Genomic DNA, 20,087 nt, shown 5'->3' with positions numbered 1-20,087 from the left:
CGTCACGTTCAGATTGCTCTCTAGGTTCCAGACAAGGGGGCTTCCAGATAGGGGTCTCTCTTCTGGGGGGTGTCTTTATTTAGGGGCTCTCTATGGCATCTCTTTATTCAGTGGGTCTCTGGTGGTGAGGGGGGTGGGGGGGTAGGGGGTCATGTCATCCCCAAGGGGCGGGGGTGACCAGAAAATCCCAGGGGGGGCCAATTGCGTTGAGAGGGGGGGGAATGGCAGCCACAGTACTGTGCCTTTGCTGAGCAGGAACTGACACAACTCGTCGCTCTTAAAGGAGGAGCCGACTTCCGGTTGCTGCTATGCGGAGCTAAGTCGCACGTTCGGCAGCCCCTGCTAAAAATGGGCTTTTGGGCTCTTTTTAGGGCCCGTAACGGCGCTTGATCAACGTTTCCCGGTGTGGAAAGGGGACAGCAACATTCCCCCGATAGTGTATGGATTGGACCAGGAGTGGGGCGATTTGAAAAGTGGCATTGAAGCAAAGAAAGGTGCGAGGGAGGAGGACCAAGATGGCGGCGGGCGGAGACCAGGCAGCATGAAGGCAGTGGGCGCAAGAGCAGCAGGAGCTTCTCTAGCGCTGTTTTAAGGAATTGAAAGCAGAGCTGCTGGAGCCAATGAAGGCTTCAATCGATAAGCTGCTGGAGACCCAGACGGCCCAAGGGGCGGCGATCCGGGAGGTCCGGCAGAAGGTCTCGGAGAACGAGGACAAGATCCTGGGCCAGGCGGTGAATGTGGAGGCACACAAGGCGCTCCACAAGAAATGGCAGGCGCGGTTCGAGGAGATGGAGAACCGGTCGAGGCGGAAGAACCTGCGGATCCTGGGTCTGCCAGAGGGGCTGGAGGGATCGGACGTGGGGGCCTACGTGGTCACCATGCTCAATTCGCTGATGGGAGCGGGGTCCTTTCAGGGGCCCTTGGAGCTGGAGGGGGCCCACCGAGTGCTGGCGAGGAGGCCCACCGAGTGCTGGTGAGGAGGCCCACCGAGTGCTGGCGAGGAGGCCCACCGAGTGCTGGCGAGGAGGCCCAAGCCCAGCGAGCCGCCGCGGGCGGTGCTGATGCGGTTCCACCGGTTTGCTGATCGAGAATGTGTGTTAAGGTGGGCCAAGAAGGAGCGGAGCAGCAGGTGGGAGAACGCGGAGGTCCGGATCTACCAGGATTGGAGCGCGGAGGTGGCGAAGAAGAGGGCCGGTTACAACCGGGCAAAGGCAGTGCTGCACAGGAAGGGGGTGAAGTTTGGTATGCTGCAGCCGGCGGGTCTGTGGGTCACCTATAAGGACCGACACCATTATTTCGAGTCCCCGGAGGAGGCGTGGGCCTTTGGTCAGGCCGAAAAACTGGACTCGGACTAAGGGTCGGGAACGAGGGGTTGCGGTGGAGGGATGGTTTGGGATTGTTGTGTTGTGTTTTGGGGGGATTCTTTGTTTTTCAGGGGTTGATTGAGCATTGTTTTGATTTGGTCAAAGAGGCCTGGGTTGGGGGTGGTGGAACGGGCCTGGAGGGGGAGCTGCGCCAGAGGAGGCGGGGCCGGGCGATTGGAAAGCACGGGCTGTTTTCCCGCGCTTAGGGTTGAAGGGGCGGGGCCGGAGCTGGGAAGCGCGGGCTTTTCTCCCTCGCTGGGAGTGGAATGGACGAGAGCCTGCTGGTGGACAGGGGGGGGGGGTCGATGGAGCGGCGGGAGTGGCCGGGGTCAGGAGTCAGGGGGAGCAATTCAGCTAGGGGGGGACCTAGCTGGGGGAGGGGGGGGGGGGCGGGTTGCTGCTGGAATGGCCAAGGGGGAGCTGGAGTTGGTAGAGGAGGTCGGGGCAGGGGTCTGCCGCTGTGGGGAATGGGTCGTGCGGGGGGCGCGGGAGTGTGGCTGGCCTAGGAAGGGCTATGGTTAGCCGGCGGGGGAGGGGGGTGAGTAGCCTCCTGATCCGGCTGATAACCTGGAATGTAAGGGGACTGAATGGGCCGCTCAAGCGGGCCCGCGTGTTCGCGCACCTGAAGGGGCTGAAGGCGGATGTGGCCATGCTTCAGGAGACGCACCTGAGGGTGGCGGATCAGGTAAGGTTGAGAAAGGGGTGGGTAGGGCAGGTGTTTCATTCGGGTTTGGATGCAAAAAAATCGGGGGGTGGCGATCTTGGTGGGGAAGAGTGTCGTTCAAGGCGTCGAGCATTGTGGCAGACAATGGCGGTAGGTATGTGATGGTAAGTGGCAAGCTGCAGGGGGAGCAGGTGGTGTTGGTCAATGTATATGCCCCGAATTGGCACGATGCGGGGTTCATGTGGCGTATGCTGGGCCGGATCCCGGACCTGGAGACAGGGGGCCTGATAATGGGGGGGGATTTCAACACGGTGCTGGACCCGGCACTGGATCGCTCCAGGTCTAGGACGGGCAGGAGGCCGGCGGCGGCCAAGGTACTGAGGGGGTTCATGGACCAGATGGGAGGGGTGGACCCATGGAGGTTTGCGAGGCCGGGGGATTTTCATTCTTCTCCCATGTCCACAAGGCCTACTCCCGGATAGACTCTTTTGTCATGAGCAGTGCGCTGATTCCAAGGGTAAAGGATACGGAGTACTCGGCGATAGCCATTTCTGGTCATGCTCCGCACTGGGTGGACCTCAAGTTTGGGGAGGAGAGGGACCAGCGTCCGCTGTGGCGCCTAGAGGTGGGGTTGCAGGGGGACGAGGAGGTGGGCGGATGGGTTCGGGGGTGCATAGAGAGGTACCTGGAGGCTGATGACAATGGGGAGGTGTAAGTAGGGTGGTCTGGGAGGCGCTGAAGATGGTGGTCAGAGGAGAGCTGATCTCCATTAGGGCACACAAGGAGAGGGGGGAAGAGGAGAGAAAGGGAGAGGTTGGTGGGGAGATGGTGCGGGTGGACAGGAGGTACGCGGAGGCCCCGGAGGAGGGATTGCTTAGGCAGTGGCGTAGCCTCCAGGCTGAGTTCGATTTGTTGACCAACAGGAAGGCGGAGGCGCAGTGGAGGAAGGCGCAAGGGGCGGTATATGAATACGGAGAAAAGGCGAGCCGTATGCTGGCGCACCAGCTTCGGAAGCGGGAGGCAGCTAGGGAGATCGGGGGAGTTAGGGATGGAGGAGGGAGCACGGTGCGATGGGTATCAATGGGGTCTTCAGGGACTTCTACGAGGAACTGTATCGGCCGGAGCCCCCACTGGAGGAGGGAGGGATGGGTCTCTTCCTGGACCGGCTGAGGTTTCCGAGGGTGGAGCAGGGGCAGGTGGCGGGGTTGGGGGCGCCAGTTGGGTTGGAGGAGTTGGTCAAAGGGATAGGGAACATGCAGGCGGGGAAGGCATCGGGGCCGGATGGGTTCCCAGTTGAATTTTACAAGAAGTATTCGGACCTGCTGGGCCCGCTGTTGGTAAGGACCTTTAACGAGGCAAGGGAAGAGGGGGCTCTGCCCCCGACGATGTCTAGAGCGCCGATTTCCCTGATCCTGAAGCGGGACAAGGATCCCCTACAGTGTGGGTCATATAGGCCGATCTCACTCCTAAATGTAGATGCAAAGTTGCTGGCAAAGATTTTGGCCATGAGGATAGAGGACTGTGTGCCGCAGGTCATACACGAGGATCAGACGGGGTTCGTGAAAGGGAGGCAGTTGAATACTAATGTATAATATCTTGAATGTTATAATGATGCAGGCGATGGAAGTGGAGGCGGAGATAGTGGCGGCGATGGATGCGGAGAAGGCCTTTGATAGGGTGGAATGGGGGTACCTGTGGGAGGTTGAAAAGGTTTGGGTTTGGGGAGGGATTCATCAGGTGGGTGAGGCTGCTATACGAGGCCCCGGTGGCGAGTGTGACCATGAACAGAAGGAGGTCAGAGCATTTCCGGCTACACCGGGGGACGAGGCAGGGGTGTCCCCTGTCCCCCCTGCTCTTTGCGCTGGCGATTGAACCCCTGGCCATGGCGTTGAGTGAGTCGAGGAACTGGAGGGGGCTGGTGCGGGGTGGGGAGGAGCATCGGGTGTCGCTCAATGCGGGTGATTTGCTGCTATATGTGGCGGACCCGGTGGGGGGAATGCCGGAGGTGATGAGGATCCTTAGGGAGCCTGGAGATTTCTCCAGGTACAAGCTTAATATGAGGAAGAGTGTGTTGTTCGTAGTGCACCCAGGGGAGCAGGCAAGGGGGATTGGTGAGCTCCCGCGAAAAAGGGCAGAGAGGAGTTTCAGGTATCTGGGGGTCCAGGTGGCTAGGAGCTGGTGGGCCCTACATAAGCTTAACTTCACAAGGCTGGTGGAGCAGATGGAGGAGGGGTTTAAGAGGTGGGACGTGCTGCCACTCTCCCTGACGGGTAGGGTGCAGTCAGTTAAAATGACGGTGCTCCCGAGGTTTTTGTTCCTGTTCCAGTGCCTCACCATCCTGATCCCTAGGGCCTTCTTCAGGCGGGTTAACAGGAGTGTTATGGGGTTTGTGTGGGCGCAGAAGACCCCGAGGGTGAGAAGGGTGTTCCTGGAGCGGTGCAGGGAAAGGGGGGGGTTGGCGCTGCCTAACCTCTGTGGGTATTATTGGGCCGCCAACGTGGCAATGGTGCGTAAGGTGATGGAGGGGGATGAGACGGCATGGAAGAGGCGTCCTGTGTGGGCATGAGCCTGGAGGTGCTTGTGACGGCACCGCTGCGGCTTCCTCCAACGAGGTACACCACGAGCCCGGTGGTGGCAGCTACCCTCAAATTTTGGGGGCAGCAGAGTCGGCGCAGGAGGGAGATGGAGGCCTCGGTTTGGTCCCCGATTCGGGGGAACAACCGGTTTCTCCCGGGGAGGATGGACGGAGGGTTCTTGAGCTGGCACAGGGCCTGTTTGTGGACGGGAGGTTCGCGAGCCTGGATAAACTGGAGGAGAAGTTTGGGCTCCCCCCGGGGAACACCTTCAGATATATGCAGGTAAGGGCGTTTGTTCGGCGGCAGGTGGTGGAGTTCCCACTGTTGCCGCCACGCAGGGTCCAGGACAGGGTGCTGTCGGGGGTGTGGGTTGGAGAGGGGACGATCTCGGCAATGTATCAGGTGATGCAGGAGGAGGAGGAGGCCTCAATGGAGGAGCTAAAGGGTAAGTGGGAGGTGGAGTTGGGTGAGGAGATTGACGAGGGGACGTGGGTGGATGCCCTGGGGAGAGTGATCTCTTCCTCCTCCTGCGCGAGGCTCAGCCTCATACAATTTAAGGTGCTGCATAGAGCTCACATGACCGGGGCAAGGATAAGCCGGTTCTTTGGGTGCGAGGTGTTAGGTGCTCAGGGAGCCCAGCAAACCACACCCACATGTTCTGGACGTGCCCAGCGTTGGGAGGACTTTTGGAAGGGTGTAGCGAGGACGGTGTCGAGGGTGGTAGGTTCCAAAGTCAGGCCGGGCTGGGGGCCCGCAATATTTGGGGTGGCAGAGGAGCCGGGAGTGCAGGAGGCGAAAGAGGCCGGAATTCTGGCCTTTGAGTCCCTGGTAGCCCGGCGAAGGATTCTTCTTCAGTGGAAGGATGCGAGGCCCCCAAGCGTGGAATCCTGGATCAACGATATGGCGGGGTTCATTAAATTAGAGAGGGTGAAATTTGCCTTAAGGGGTTCGGTGCAAGGGTTCTTCAGGCGGCGGCAGCCGTTCCTAGACTTCCTGGCAGAACGGTGGCAGCAGCAGAAGGGGGGGGGGGGGGGGGTATTTCTGTATTTTGTTGTTGATATTTTGTGAAAATCTGAATAAAATTTTTTTTTGTTTTTAATAAAGGAGGAGCCCCGATCACTGTGGATGTAGGCAGGGAACCCGAACAGGGTGAAAAGGCTGTGCAGGGCCTTGGTAACGGAGGCAGAGGTCATGTCAGAGCAGGGGATGGCGAAGGGGAATCTGGAGTATTCGTCAACAATGGTGAGGAAGTACACGTTACGGGCAGTGGAGGGGAGGGGCCCTTATGCTGAGGCGCACAAAAGGGCGGGAGGCCTTTACCAGATGTGCTCTGTCTGGCCGATAGAAGTGTGGTTTGCACTCCGTGTAGACCTGGCAGTCCCTGGTCACGGACCTGACCTCCTCGATGGAGTAGGGCAGGTTACGATCCTTGATAAAGTGGAAAAAGCGGGTGACCCCCGGGTGACAAAGGTTGTTGTGGAGGGTATGGAGTCGGTCTACCTGTGGCGCTGGCACATGTACCGTGGGATAGGGCATCTGGGAGCTCATTGAGCTTCTCGGGTCGATACAAGATATCATAGCTGTAGGTGGAGAGCTCGATCCTCCAACTCAGAATCTTGTCATTCTTAATCTTGCCCCTATGTGTGTTATTGAACATGAAGGCAACCGACCGTTGGTCAGTGAGGAGACTGAATCGCCTGCCGGCCAGGTAATGCCTCCAATGTCTCACAGCTTCTACTATGGCTTGGGCCTCCTTTTCGACGGACAAGTGTCGAATTTCGGAGGCATGGAGGGTACGGGAGACGAACTGGCCTGACCGTCTGGTTGAGTGTAGCGGCCAGAGCAAAGTCCGACGCATCGCTCTCCACTTGGAAAGGGATGGACCCATCCACAGCGTGCATCACGGCTTTGGCAATATCTGCCTTGATGCGATCAAAGGCCAGTCGGGCCTCAGTCGTCAGGGGAAACGTGGTGGACTTGATCAGTGGGCGGGCCTTGTCCGTGTATTTGGGGACCCACTGGGCATAGTAAGAGAAGACCCCAGGCATCTCTTCAGGGCCTTGGGGCAGTGGGGGAGGGGGAGTTCCAGGAGGTGGCGCATGTGTTCGGGTTCGGGCCCTAGGACTCCGTGTTCCACGACGTAGCCGAAGATGGCCAGGTTGTGCGAAAGACGCATTTCTCTCTATTATAAGTTAGGTTCAGGAGTTTCGCGGTGTGGAGGAAGCGCCAGAGGTTCTCGTCATGGTCCTGCTGGTCACGGCCGCAGATGGTGGCGTTGTCTAGGTACGGGAATGTGGCTCGCAGCCCGTACTTGTCAACCATTCGGTCCATTTCCCTTTGGAAGACCGAGACCCCGTTGGTGATGCCGAAGGGAGCCCGGAGGAAGTGATAAGAGGGGCCATCTGCCTCGAAGGCAGTGTATCGGCGGCCCTCCGGGCGGATAGGGAGCTGGTGGTATGCAGACTTCAAGTCGACTGTAGAGAAGACTTGATACTGCGCAATCTGATTGACCATGTCAGATATGTGGGGGGAGGTGGTATGCATTGAGCTGTGTGTACCAGTTGATGGTCTGGCTATAATCGATGACCATCCGGCGCTTCTCCCCAGTCTTGACGACCACCACTTGGGCTCTCCAGGGGCTGTTGCTAGCCTCAATGATCCCCTCTCGTAGGAGTCGCTGGACCTCTTGACCTGATGAAGGCCCTGTCCTGGCACTGTAGTGTCTGCTTCTGGTAGCGACGGGCTTACAGTCCGGGGTGAGGTTCGCGAAGAGGGAGGGTGGGGCGGCCTTAAGGGTCGAGAGGCTACAGACGGTGAGGGAGGGCAGGGGTCCGTTTAACTTTAGGGTAAGGCTCTGGAGATGGCATTGGATGGCGAGCCCCAGTAATAGAGCAGCGCAGAGATGGGAAAGGACGTAGAGCTGGGCTCCCGGGAGGCCGCGGAGTAGTCCCAATATGGCGGCCCCCATGAGTCGCCCGTGGCGGGTGAGGTGCAAGATGGCGTCCGTGGGTCGCACTTGGCGGGTGGGGTGTAAGATGGCATCCAAGATGGCGGCCCCCGTGGGTCGCACGTGGCGGGTGAGGTGTAAGATGACGTCCAAGATGGCGGCCACCGTATGTCGCACGTGTCAGCCGAAATTAAAGATGGCGGCGCCCACGGGTTGCACATGGCGGGTGGCGCGGCAGCTGGGGGTGGCCCCGACAGGCAGCAGGCAGCGCTGCTGGGCCTAGAAGATTTAGGGGGGGTTTCGGGCCTGGCAGGCTTTCGCGAAGTGTCCCTTCTTCCCACAGCCGTTACAGGTCGCGTTCCGTGCCGGGCAGCGTTGTCGGGGGTGATTACTCTGGCCACAGAAGTGGCACTTCGGGCCTCCGGCGTTGGCGGGCCGCTGCGCGGCGCAGGCTTGCGTCGCACCCAGGTAGGCGATGGCTGCGCCCACAAGGCCCACAAGGGTGCCGCTGCGGTCAGAGGTGTAGGCCCCCATGTTCTGGGAGGTCACCGCCAGTGAGTTGGAGAGTTGTACTGTCTCTGAGAGGCCGAGTGTCCCCCTTTTAATAATCGTTGGCGGATATAGTTCGAGTGCATGCCCGCGACGTAGGCGTCCCTGATCAGCAGCTCCGCGTGCTGGGTAGCCGATATCGCCCGGCAGTCACAGTTCCGGCAGAGGATGTGCAAGGCACACAGGAATTCCACGAGTGATTCCCCAGGGCGTTGGCATCTCGTGGCGAGGAGGTGCCTAGCATATACCTGGTTAACAGATTTCACATAATGTCCCTTCAGCAGTATTATTGCCTTCGCGTACGAGGGGGCGACCCTGATGAGGTTAAAGACTCTTGGGCTCACCCGTGCGTGGAGGACCTGCTTCTTCTGGAGGTCTGTGAAGTCTTTGTTGAAAGCTGCGAGGTAGGCCTCGAAGCAGCTTAGCCAGTGTTCAAAAGTCTCTGTAGCGCCAGCTGCTTGTGGGTCCAGTTGCAAGCGATCAGGCTTGAGTGAGGAGATCATCGTGAGTGAAGAGTCCATCTTTAGAAGTTTAGTCGATTAAATTGATACACCATCAATAATAGACGACAAGTGATAAATGTAACTGAGGCTTTAATACACTAAACAGCAAGCCTCCTGCCTCTGGACCCGAACTGGGTCCGGAGGCGGAGACTTGCCACTTTTATACAGAAGCCTGAGGGGAGGAGCCACAGGCGGAGCCAGTCTGGACAAGCCCAGGCATGTACAATACAGCACAGTGAATATAAGACAATAACGTGGTTTACCAGTTAGCCCTGCTGCCTCATGGCGCCGAGGTCCCAGGTTCGATTCTGGGTCATTGTCCGTGTGGAGTTTGCACATTCTCCCCGTGTTTGCGTGGGTTTCGCCCCCACAACCCAAACGATGTGCAGGGTAGGTGAATTGGCCACGCTAAATTGCCCCATAATTGGAAAAAATTAATTGGGTATTCAAAATTTTTCAAGAAACAAAGCAGACAGTATCCTTGGCTTTATTAAGAGGAGCATATAGAGTACAAGAGTGCAGAGGTGATGTTGAATGAGAAGGCGGGAGAATGGCGCTGAGGAAACTGTTCATTGGAGAGCCGGTGCAGACACGATGGGCCGAATGGCCTCTTCTGCACTGTAACAAATCTTGGATCTTCTAAAGGAGAAACTGAGCAGTTTGAGTGCTTGTCTGCCACGGCAATTATAAAGCCAAAATCATCCAAAGTAACATTTAACGTTACCAACATCTTTTATTCTTTGAAATGTTAGAAATATGACAAAGGCTTAAAATATCTGGAAAAGGTGAATTGTGACAAAATGGATATAAACTGCATTTACATTACTGAGTAATCCAGCTTTTCTTCTGCTGATTAACATATCACAGATCATGATACCAAACAGAAAGAAGTAATTATGTGCAAGTGGGAATAAATTAAGATTGAAATAGAAAGCCTGCCCAGAAACAGCTCCCTGCACAATCAGTTCTTCATTTCGACTGCTCTAGATTAACAAAAGGAAGCATTTGTGTTCGGCAAATGACAATTAAAATACATGACCAGGCTGGGGACTGCTGGCCATTTGCCGGTTATTTCACTTTGGAAGTGCATTTAAGAATCGCTTTTCTGTACATAAACACAGAGGCTTTCATAGACACTTAGCAACAGGTCATCTCGCTGTGGTTTTCACACACTATTGAAATTAAGTGCAAACAAGAGCAATGGTATCTTTATGACCCCGCCCTCAGCTCCAGCCCTACTCATGTTTGTATTCTGGCTTCTGGTACAGGTGTGTAGCATTCTTGATTCAGAGCTGAAAGTCGCGGGTTCAAGTCCCATGCAGTACAAGATTGAACAGAAGAATCTAGGCTAACACTCCAGTATAGTACTGAGTTAAACGGAGACCCTGTCTGCCCTCTCGAATGGGAGTAAAAGATCCCATGGCACTATTCTGAAGAAGGGCCGGACACTTCTCCTCAGTGTCCTGGCCAATATTTATCCCTCAATCAACATCAATAAAAGCAGATTATCTGGTCACTATCACATTGCTTGTTGTGAGAGCTTGCTGTGCACAAACTGAATACTGCATTTCCTGAATTCAACAGTGACCACACAAAGAACAAAGAAAAGTACAGCACAGGAACAGGCCCTTCGGCCCGCCAAGCCTGCGCCGACCATGCTGCTTGCCAAAATAAAATCTTCTACACTTCCGGGGTCCGTATCCCTCTATTCCCATCCTATTCATTAAACTTCCGACACTTCAAACAAAAAACGTACTTCACTGGCTGTGAAGCTCTCGGAGATATCATGGAGGTTGTGAAAGATTCAAAATAAACACAGGGCAGAATTTTCCGCCCAATCCCACCAGCAGGATCTTCCAGTCCCCGCGCCAGGTACCCCGGCGGAACAACCGGTGAACAACGCTACAAAAAATGGCCATTTACGGCGATGGGGCCAAATGATCCTGCTGGCGACCAATGATGAAATGAAATGAAATGCTTATTGTCACAAGTAGGCTTCAAATTAAGTTACTGTGAAAAGCCCCTAGTCGCCACATTCCAGCGCCTGTTCGGGGAGGCTGTTACGGGAATCGAACCGTGCTGCTGGCCTGCCTTGGTCTGCTTTCAAAGCCAGCAATTTAGCCCTGTGCTGAACAGCCCCTTGAGCTGCCTCCGCAGCCAGAAAACCCGCCGATGGGACAGAAAACCTCGGCCACTATCCTTTTACCCTCACACGTTTCCTTCTGAGTGTCAATGTTGTAATTTAAGTTTCTTGGGACCTTCAAGATCTGCATTAAAATTTTATTGCCACTCACAGTAATTGTAAACATGCAGATCGCAAATATCAATTATTCAAAATGGACAAGTCAGTGAAAGGGCTCTCGATTATTAAAACAACCTTCAGAGTTCCTCAATTCATAAAAAACACACTTGTTTTCCACAATTCTTTCACTAAGGTTTACACAATAGTATTACAATAGCAAGGTTCGACTGTCAAAAACAATATGTCCTTTAATGGACCTGCAATTCCTGTGTTGATTCAGTGTACAGATATTTGTCACCTTGTACGCTATTGATATGGCTAAAGGTATCACTTAAACAAACAACCTAGAATTAAAGTCCAAAGATGTGTAGGTTAGGTGGATGGGCCATGCTAAATTGCCCCATAGTGTCTAGGGGTGAGCAGGTTAGGTTACGGGGATATGGGGGAGTGGACGGGGGATTGGTCCTGGGCAGAGTGCTCTTTTGGAGGGCCGGTGCAGACTTGATGGGCCGAATGACCTCCTTCTGCATTGTATAGATCCTATGAAAACGAAAATAAGCAAAATATGGCGGGTATTGAAACAACAAAGATGCTGCAAAAACTCCGCAGGCTGCCAGAGGTAGTTTTATTCTATCTCTGGGTGCCCAATTTGCAAGAATGCTAATCATCACAAGGTTGGTAGAAGCTCTGGTATGAAGACACCTTATGCAGGGCACACAGACATCAAGAAACAGAACTCCTGGTTCCTGTCACTGTCAGAGATGTCACATTGCCGATGAGGCGTTAAACTGAGTCACCCGTTTGTCCTCTCAAAGAGGTAAAAGATCCCATTGTTCTACTTGGAAGAGAAAGAGAGTGACTCTCGGTTCAAAATCTATTCCTTAATTAACCTTCTATCTCATGTGTTTATCTAGCTTCCCCATAAATGCATCTTTGCTGGTCACCTCCCCTACTCCTTGTGGTAGAAAGCTCCACAAAATCATTCACTGGTTAAAAAAGTTTCTCTTAATTTCCCTGTTGGATTTATTAGTGACCATCTCATATTCATAACCCTCAGTTCTGATTTCCCTTTCAAGGGGAAACTTTGGGAAATTCTCTGCCCTATAAAACTCTTTCATAACCATGAGGGCCTCGATCAATGCAACCCCTCAAGGACTTGTTGACAAAAATCAAAAATTTTTTTTCCTTTCTTAATTCAACTGATGAAACATAAATGAATGAGCTCAGGCAGTATGGTGGTGCGGTGGTTAGCACTGCTGCCTCAAGGCGCCAAAGTCCCAGGTTCGATCAGGGCTCTGGGTCACTGTCTATGTGGAGTTTGCACATTCTCCCCTTGTTTGCCTGGGTTCTGCCCCCACAACCCAAAGATGTGCAGGGTAGGTGAATTGCCCCTTAATTTGGAAAAAATGAATTGGGTACTCAATTTTTTTTTTTTATAAATTAAATAAATGAATGAGCTGAAATGAATAAGAAGCAATCCCTCTCATTGTCCACCATAAACTGCAAGAGCTTTGGAATGACCATGCTTATAGCCAAATTCAAAATTAGGCATTTTGTAAAACAAACAGATTAATTTCAGTTACAAGCATTGATACACATTTCAACCAGAATTTATTTTTAAAAACCTTTGCTACATCTTTCGGTCTTGAAAATTTCAATTGAAGGGCAGCACGGTGGCGCAGTGGATTAGCCCTGCAGCCTCACGGTGCCGAGGTCCCAGGTTCGATCCCAGCTCTGGGTCACTGTCCATGTGGAGTTTGCACATTCTCCCCGTGTTTGCGTGGGTTTCGCCCCTGTGGTATTATAGGTATTACGGTACCCGAGAGGCTAAAGTACCATTGGTAGAACCTGTATGCTTGCTATTGGCTAGAGTGTATATTAGCTCCGCCTTGATAGGCGGGGTATAAGAACCCGTGCCGTCCCAACAGCCCTCATTCTGCACCCGAGCTGCTGGGGGAAACATCTAGCTTATTAAAGCCTTCAGTTGGACTACTACCTCCTTTTAGTGGTCATTGATCGTGCATCAATTTAATAAGCTAGATTTTTAAGAAGAAAGATGGAGCTCCGAATCAAGCGGAGTGTCTGCAAGTTAGCCCCCACGCGGCGAACTCAGCGGCAATCATTAAGCACTGGCTGGCGTGATTTAAAGGGTATCGCGAGACGGCAGAAAACGCACCCACGGGAGAGCAGAAACTGCACGTCCTGCACTCAAGGGTGAGCCGGAGATCTACACCCTCATCGAGGAAGCGGAAGACTTCGATGCAGCAATCGAGCTGCTAAAAGAACACTATATTCGCCCGGTAAACCAGGTATACGCCTGGCATCTGCTTGCAACAAGACGGCAAACCCCTGGGGAATCGTTGGAGGAATTATACCGCGCACTCCTGGTGCTGGGCAGAAGCTGCAGCTGCCCGCAAGTTTCGGCGAGTGAACACATGGAACACTTAGTCCAGGACACTTTCGTGGCAGGTATGCTTTCATCACAAATCCGCCAGCGCCTGATAGAGAAGGACACCCTGGGTCTTATGGAGGCACGGGCCCTTGCAGGCTCCCTGGACGTGGCCTCCAGGAACGCCCGCGCCTACGTTCCCGACCGTGCGGCAGCCCTCTGGGCAGCGTGGAACCCCGCAGCGGCCGACCCAGAGACTTCCCCCGTTCTCCACAGGCCTGCGCTGCAAGGCGGCCTGGCAACACCGAGGGGCCCCGCTGCTGCTTTTGCGGGCAGGCCAAGCACCCCCACCAGCGCTGCCCGGCCCGCGCATCCACCTGCAGGGGTTGCGGCAAAAAGGGCCATTTTGTGGGGGTATGTCAGGCCCGAGCGGTGGCCGTGGCCTCCAGCGGCGAATCCGGACCGCCACCACAAACTCCTCCACGGGCCCAGTGTGGCCAGCGGTCGCCGCCACCTCCATATCCCAGGGCCACGTGCGGACCCCGGGCGCCGCCATCTTCTTCCACGGACGCCACACTTGAGGGATGGGCGACGCCATTTTGTGCACCCCCGGCCATGTGCGACCAATGGGAGACGCCATCTTGGATGAACGCCCAGGACCCCAGCTCGGCCGACCACACACTGCCTGAACAGAATTCCCAACTACTGTGATTGGCCTCGGTGAGTCTGGATCAGTCTCGACCTCGAATACTCTCAACCGCTACGACGGCTGTTTTCATCAACGGGCACGAGACGTCTTGCTTAATTGACTCTGGGAGCACGGAAGCGTCATACACCCTGACACGGTAAGGCGCTGTTCCCTCCTCATCCACCCTGTTAATCAAAAAATCTCACTGGCCTCCGGTTCCCACTCAGTGGACATAAAGGGGTTTTTGTGTAGCAAACCTCACAGTCCAGGGAAGGGAGTTCAAAAATTTCCATCTCTATGTCCTTCCCCACCTCTGCGCGGCTACACTCCTGGGTTTAGACTTCCAGTGTAACCTTCAAAGTCTGACCTTCCAATTCAGCGGCCCTATACCCCCCCTTACTGTCTGCGGCCTCGCGACCCATAAGGTCAACCCACCTTCCCTGTTTGCGAACCTCACCCCGGATTGCAAACCCGTCGCCACCAGGAGCAGACGCTACAGTGCCCAGGACCGGATCTTTATTAGGTCAGAGGTCCAAAGGCTACTGAGGGAAGGGGTCATTGAAACCAGTAACAGCCCCTGGAGAGCTCAAGTAGTGGTGGTAAAGACCGGGGAGAAGCATAGGATGGTCATCAACTACAGTCAGACCATCAACAGGTTTACGCAGCTGGACACGTACCCTCTCCCCCGCATATCCGACCTGGTAAACAGGATCGTGCATTATAAGGTCTTCTCCACGGTGGATCTCAAGTCCGCCTACCACCAGCTCCCCATCTGCACTAGTGACCGCAAATACACTGCCTTCGAGGCAGACGGGCGGCTCTATCACTTCTTAAGGGTTCCCTTTGGTGTCGCTAACGGGGTCTCGGTCTTCCAGCACGAGATGGACCGAATGGTACGATTTACGGGCAACATTCCCGTATCTCGATAATGTCACCATCTGTGGCCACGACCAGCAGGACCACGACCAACCTCCGAAAATTTCTCCAGACCGCTAAAATCCTTAACCTTACATACAACAAGGATAAATGTGTGTTTAGCTCCGACCATCTAGCCATTCTCGGCTACGTAGTGCGAAATGGAGTTATAGGCCCCGACCTTGAACGCATGCACCCCCTCATGGAGTTCCCCCTCCCTCACTGCTCTAAGGCCCTAAAACGCTGCCTAGGGTTTTTTAGCTACTACACCCAGTGGCTCCCCAACTATGCGGACAAGGCCTGTCCTCTGATCCAATCCACAGTTTTTCCCCTGTCGATAGAGGCCCGCCAGGCCTTCAGCTGCATCAAAGCAGACATTGCAAAGGCCACAATGCACGCCATCGACGAGTCCCTTCCTTTCCAGGTGGAGAGCGATGCGTCCGACGTAGCTCTGGCGGCAACCCTCAACCAAGCGGGCAGACCCGTGGCCTTCTTCTCCCGTACCCTCCATGCTTCTGAAATCCGCCACTCTTCAGTCGAAAAGGAGGCCCAGGCCATAGTAGAAGCTGTGTGACATTGGAGGCATTACCTGGCAGGCAGGAGATTCACTCTCCTCACGGACCAACGGTCGGTGGCTTTCATGTTCGATAATGCACAGCGGGGCAAGATAAAAAACAACAAGATCTTGCGGTGGAGGATCGAACTCTCCACCTACAACTACAAGATCTTCTATTGTCCTGGGAAGCTAAATGAGCCTCCTGACGCCCTGTCCCGCGGCACATGTGCCACCGCACAAGTGGACCGTCTCCGAGCCCCCCACGAAGACCTCTGCCACCCGGGGGTCACTCGCTTTTTCCATTTCGTCAAGACCCGCAACCTGCCCTACTCCATCGAGGAGGTCAGGACAGCCACCAGGGACTGCCAAATCTGCGCGGAGTGCAAACCGCACTTCTACCAGCCAGAGAGAGCGCACCTGATAAAGGCTTCCCGTCCCTTTGAACGCCTCAGCATGGACTTGAAAGGCCCCCTCCCCTCCACCGACTGCAACACGTACTTCCTGAACGTGATGGACAAGTACTCCCGATTCCCATTCGCCATCCCCTGCCCCAACATGACCGCAACCACCGTCATCAAGGCCTTCCATAGCATCGTTGCACTGTTCGGGTTCCCTGCTTACATACACAGCGATAGTGGGCCTCCTCTATGAGAGACGAACTGCGTCAATTCCTGCTCAGCAAGGGCATCGCCTCAAGCAGGACGACCAGTCACAACCCCCCAGGGTAACGGACAGGTAGAGAGAGAGAACGGAACGGTCTGGAAGACCGTTCTACTGGCCCTACGGTCCAAGAACCTCCCAGTCTCCCGCTGGCAAGAAGTCCTCCCGGATGCCCTCCACTCCATCCGGTCACTACTTTGTACAACCACCAACCAGACACCTCACGAACGTCTCCTTGTCTTCCCTAGGAAGTCCTCCTCTGGGACCTTGCACCCGACCTGGCTGGCAGCACCCGGACCAATCCTGCTCCGAAAACACGTGCGGGCGCACAAGTCAGACCCGTTGGTCGAGAGGGTCCATCTGCTCCATGCTAACCCCCAGTACGCCTACGTGGCGTAACCCAACGGCTGACAAGAAACGGTCTCCCTACGGGACCTGGCGCCCACCAGAACCCCACGCACATTCCAGCCACCAGTCCCACCCTCCCCTCCACCGCAGCACCTTACAGGAGGATCGGTCCTTCCGCCGCCCTGCTAGGCCCCCCCGCAGGCGCTCCCTCCCCAGGTCAGCCGTTTTCCCCACCAGCGCCGTCTAGGGGTGACGAAGCTGCCATGGAGATCAAAGCCACGCTCCCGGAGTAACAGACGCCGGAGCCTCCACTGGGTCACCACCGAGGCTCCGACGATCACAGAGGACGACCGGGGCCCCGATCGACTGATTGCTTCATTTTAACAGTAATCTGTAAATATAAAACACCAAATGTACATAGCTACCAGACTTGTAAATAGTTACTGAACACTGTACGGAGGTCTTACTAATTAATTATACCATGTTGTTACGTTTTGTAGTTGCTGGCCACCACCCCCGCCGGACTTGTTTTTAAACAGGGGGTGAATGTGGTATTATAGGTATTACGGTACCTGAGAGGCTAAAGTACCATTGGTAGAACCTGTATGCTTACTATTGGCTAGAATGTATAATAGCTCCGCCCTGATAGGCGGGGTATAAGAACCCGTGCCGTCCCAGCAGCCCTCATTCTGTACCTGAGCTGCTGGGGGAAACATCTAGCTTACTAAAGCCTTCAGTTGGACTACAATGTCGTTTTAGTGGTCATTGATTGTGCATCAGCCCCCACAACCCAAAGATGTGCAGGCTAGGTGGAGTGGCCATGCTATATTGCCCCTTAATTGGAAAAAAGTAATTGGGTACTCAATTTATTTTTTAAAAAGAAAATTTCAATTGATGCAGCACTCTTCAAAGCAGGTTTCCGATTTCCATTACCCTGATGTAATGTCACTGGACAGAGGCCCAGGATAATGCTCTGGGGGCACGGGTTCAAATCCCACCATGGCAGCTGACAGAATTAAAATTCTATTAATAAACATTTGGAATTAAACGCGAGTCTCAGTAATGGTGACCATGAAACCATTGTCAATGGCTGTAAAAACCCATCTGGTTCACTAATAATAATAATCTTTATGAGTGTCACAAGTAGGCTTACGTTAACACTGCAATGAAGTTACTGTGAAAATCTCTGAGTTGCCACACTCCGGCGCCTGTTCGAATACACTGAGGGAGAATTCAGAATGTCCAAATCACCTTTTGGGACTTGTGGGAGGAAACCAGAGCACCCGGAAGTAATCCACGCAGACACGGGGGGGAACGTGCAGATTCCGCATACAGTGCCCAAGCCGGGAATCGAACCCGGGTCCCTGGTGCTCTGTAGCAACAGTGCTAACGACTGTGCTACCTTTCTTCAGGGAAGGAAATCTGCCATCCTTACCCGTTCTGGCCTACATGTGACTCCAGACCCATAGCAATGTGGTTGACAATTAACGTCCTCTGAAGTGGCCAAGAAAGCCTCTCAGTTGTATCAAACCGCTGCAGAAATTTAAATAGGCAGGTCACAATCACCTTCTAAAGGGCAATTAGGGATGGGCAAGAAAGCCTGGCCTAACCAGTGATGCATCATGTGAATGAATGTTATTTTTAAAATTCCTAATCCAGGTAAACTGAAGCCTACTATGAAGCAATTATTGAACATGTTGATTTTTAAATAATCTTACTATCAACAAATGGCCTTGATAAATAAATCTAATTTTACTCCATTCATTCTGTTTTTGTTTTGAATCAGAACTTATTCGGAATCTCAACCCGAATACATTTTCTGCCTCCCAGAACCTTGTCCTGGTTTATTAACAGTAAACACGCAGATGTTGACCATGCAGATTGAGTACACAGAGAAAAATAAAAATACAGTTTAAGTCTTTCCCGACCTCATCAGACAGGATAAAAAAACGCAATTAAGTTTTACAGAACAACTTAACAAAATTCATATTTGAAAGGATTCATTTTTGTAGCTGTGGGTTTAGTTCAAGCTGAGTAGGGGGAACAATGGGCTTCACCGTTGGATCGAGATTTTGCCAGCACGCACACAACGGCCCGAATGGCCTCCCCTACTGTAAGATTCGATGTAGCGTTGAAAGATATTCACATATAAAATAAAAACATAAAGGGCTAGAAATACGCAGTTCTCTGCAGGTCAGGCAACATCTGTGAAGTGAAACAGAAGGTAAACAGAAATTAAGTGTTTCAAGTCGATGACCTTTTGTTAACTCGGTCTCTCTCCACAGATGCTGCCTTTTTCCAGCATTTTGTTTTTTTTAAATTTCAGATTCTCAGCATACGCAACGTTTTGCTATCGTGTTAAATACATTAACATGCGACTTCTCTGACACGTGTAATCATTTGTAATTGGTTGTAATCGTCTATGTAAGGAAATTTGGTTGCATGATTTACGGCTGCTTTAACGTCTATTTTTTTAATAAAACCTTTAAAGATTAATGCTAATTCCTCCTCTGTATTTCAATCTCTCACGAAAGGCTATTAACTTTTATGTGTCTGCAGAATGGCTTTGTCTGCGCAAGGCAAGAGAGGCAGTATAACTTAGGGAGGGAGCAAATTGATCACGGAAGCTCTGATGTTATATGTACACCATTGCCAGAGTACAATCTAAAATGCAGCCTCAGGGGCCACATTCATCTGCAATGTATTCAGTAAGCGGAAAGTCCTGTGATTTACTGACAATTACAAATCCCCACCCCTCTCCCTCCCTCCAACGAGAGAGGAAAACTGCAGCAAAATAAAGTTTGGAAATCGCAACTAGAGGGTGGCTGGGTGGGAGCGGCCGCCTTAGTAAAGAGACAAAAGTGACAGGCTCACCAGCTCAATTGCAACAACATCATTGAGATGCACCGCCTCGTGGATGGTCTTGGGTGGATTCTGTGTCAGGTAGATGCACTCGTCCGTCAGAATAACATACTCAAAGGCTTTTTTCTGCTTCCTTTCCGACACCACGATGCATGCCTCGTACATACGGATCTTGTTAAAGACGCTCTCCTCCAAGTGTCTCTTGAGGAAGAAGTCCAGCTTGTCCTGCCGCTTAGGAGGGAATATATCCAGCTCACTCCTCGCCATGGGAGAATTTTTTAAAAAAGTTATTTGAGGAATGCTTATCAGAAAAGGGGGAGAGGGAGATACCTTGCCAGAGAAGATTAACACCTTCTGCCTGAAATTGCTACTTTCAGTTGTTGCCAATTTGTTGCTCGCGTCAAGCGCGCGCACCGGGGGAGCCCCCCTCATGACGCCACAATGACAGCAACCGCCAATCGCAACCCGAGTTCAACAACACAGCCACGCCCCCTCACCCGACCCCCATTCATTTATTAGACTGACAAAGAAATAAGAGTTTGAAAATAAAATGAAAATCGCTCATTGTCACAAGTAGGCTTCAAATGAAGTTATTGTGAAAAGCCTCCAGTCACCACATTCCACTGTCTGTTCGGGGAGACTGGTACGGGAATTGAACCCGCACTGCTGGCCAGTTTTGGTCTGCTTTAAAAGCCAGCTATTTAGCCCACTAAACCAGCCCCCTTGGCCACTCATTTGCCTCTTGTGGTTAACTATGTTTTTTTTTTGCCCCCACCGAATCCCTGCGCCACACAACTTTCAGATACTTCAACTTAAGCCGAAAT

At 53.2% G+C, this 20,087-nt stretch overlaps 1 protein-coding gene across 4 annotated transcripts in view; it reads right to left on the bottom strand.

Moving 5' to 3' along the window:
* c19h12orf56 (chromosome 19 C12orf56 homolog) overlaps positions 1 to 19,702 on the bottom strand; it is a 102,823-nt gene extending 83,121 nt beyond the window's left edge. For 2 of the 4 annotated variants that reach the window (XM_072485007.1, XM_072485004.1), the window contains exon 1: positions 19,276 to 19,702. In XM_072485007.1, coding sequence (XP_072341108.1) covers positions 19,276 to 19,695 — 420 coding nt within the window. In that variant the 5' untranslated portion in view covers positions 19,696 to 19,702. The remainder of the gene's footprint in view (positions 1 to 19,275) is intronic. The other 2 variants (XM_072485005.1, XM_072485006.1) reach the window with 1 other exon arrangement.
* Positions 19,703 to 20,087: the final 385 nt, after the last annotated feature.

This window comes from Scyliorhinus torazame, chromosome 19 (assembly GCF_047496885.1).
Source record: "Scyliorhinus torazame isolate Kashiwa2021f chromosome 19, sScyTor2.1, whole genome shotgun sequence".
Classification (NCBI taxonomy): Eukaryota; Metazoa; Chordata; class Chondrichthyes; order Carcharhiniformes; family Scyliorhinidae; genus Scyliorhinus; species Scyliorhinus torazame.
Note: the sequence above shows the minus strand (reverse complement) of the source record. Positions and strands in the feature narration are given on the sequence as shown.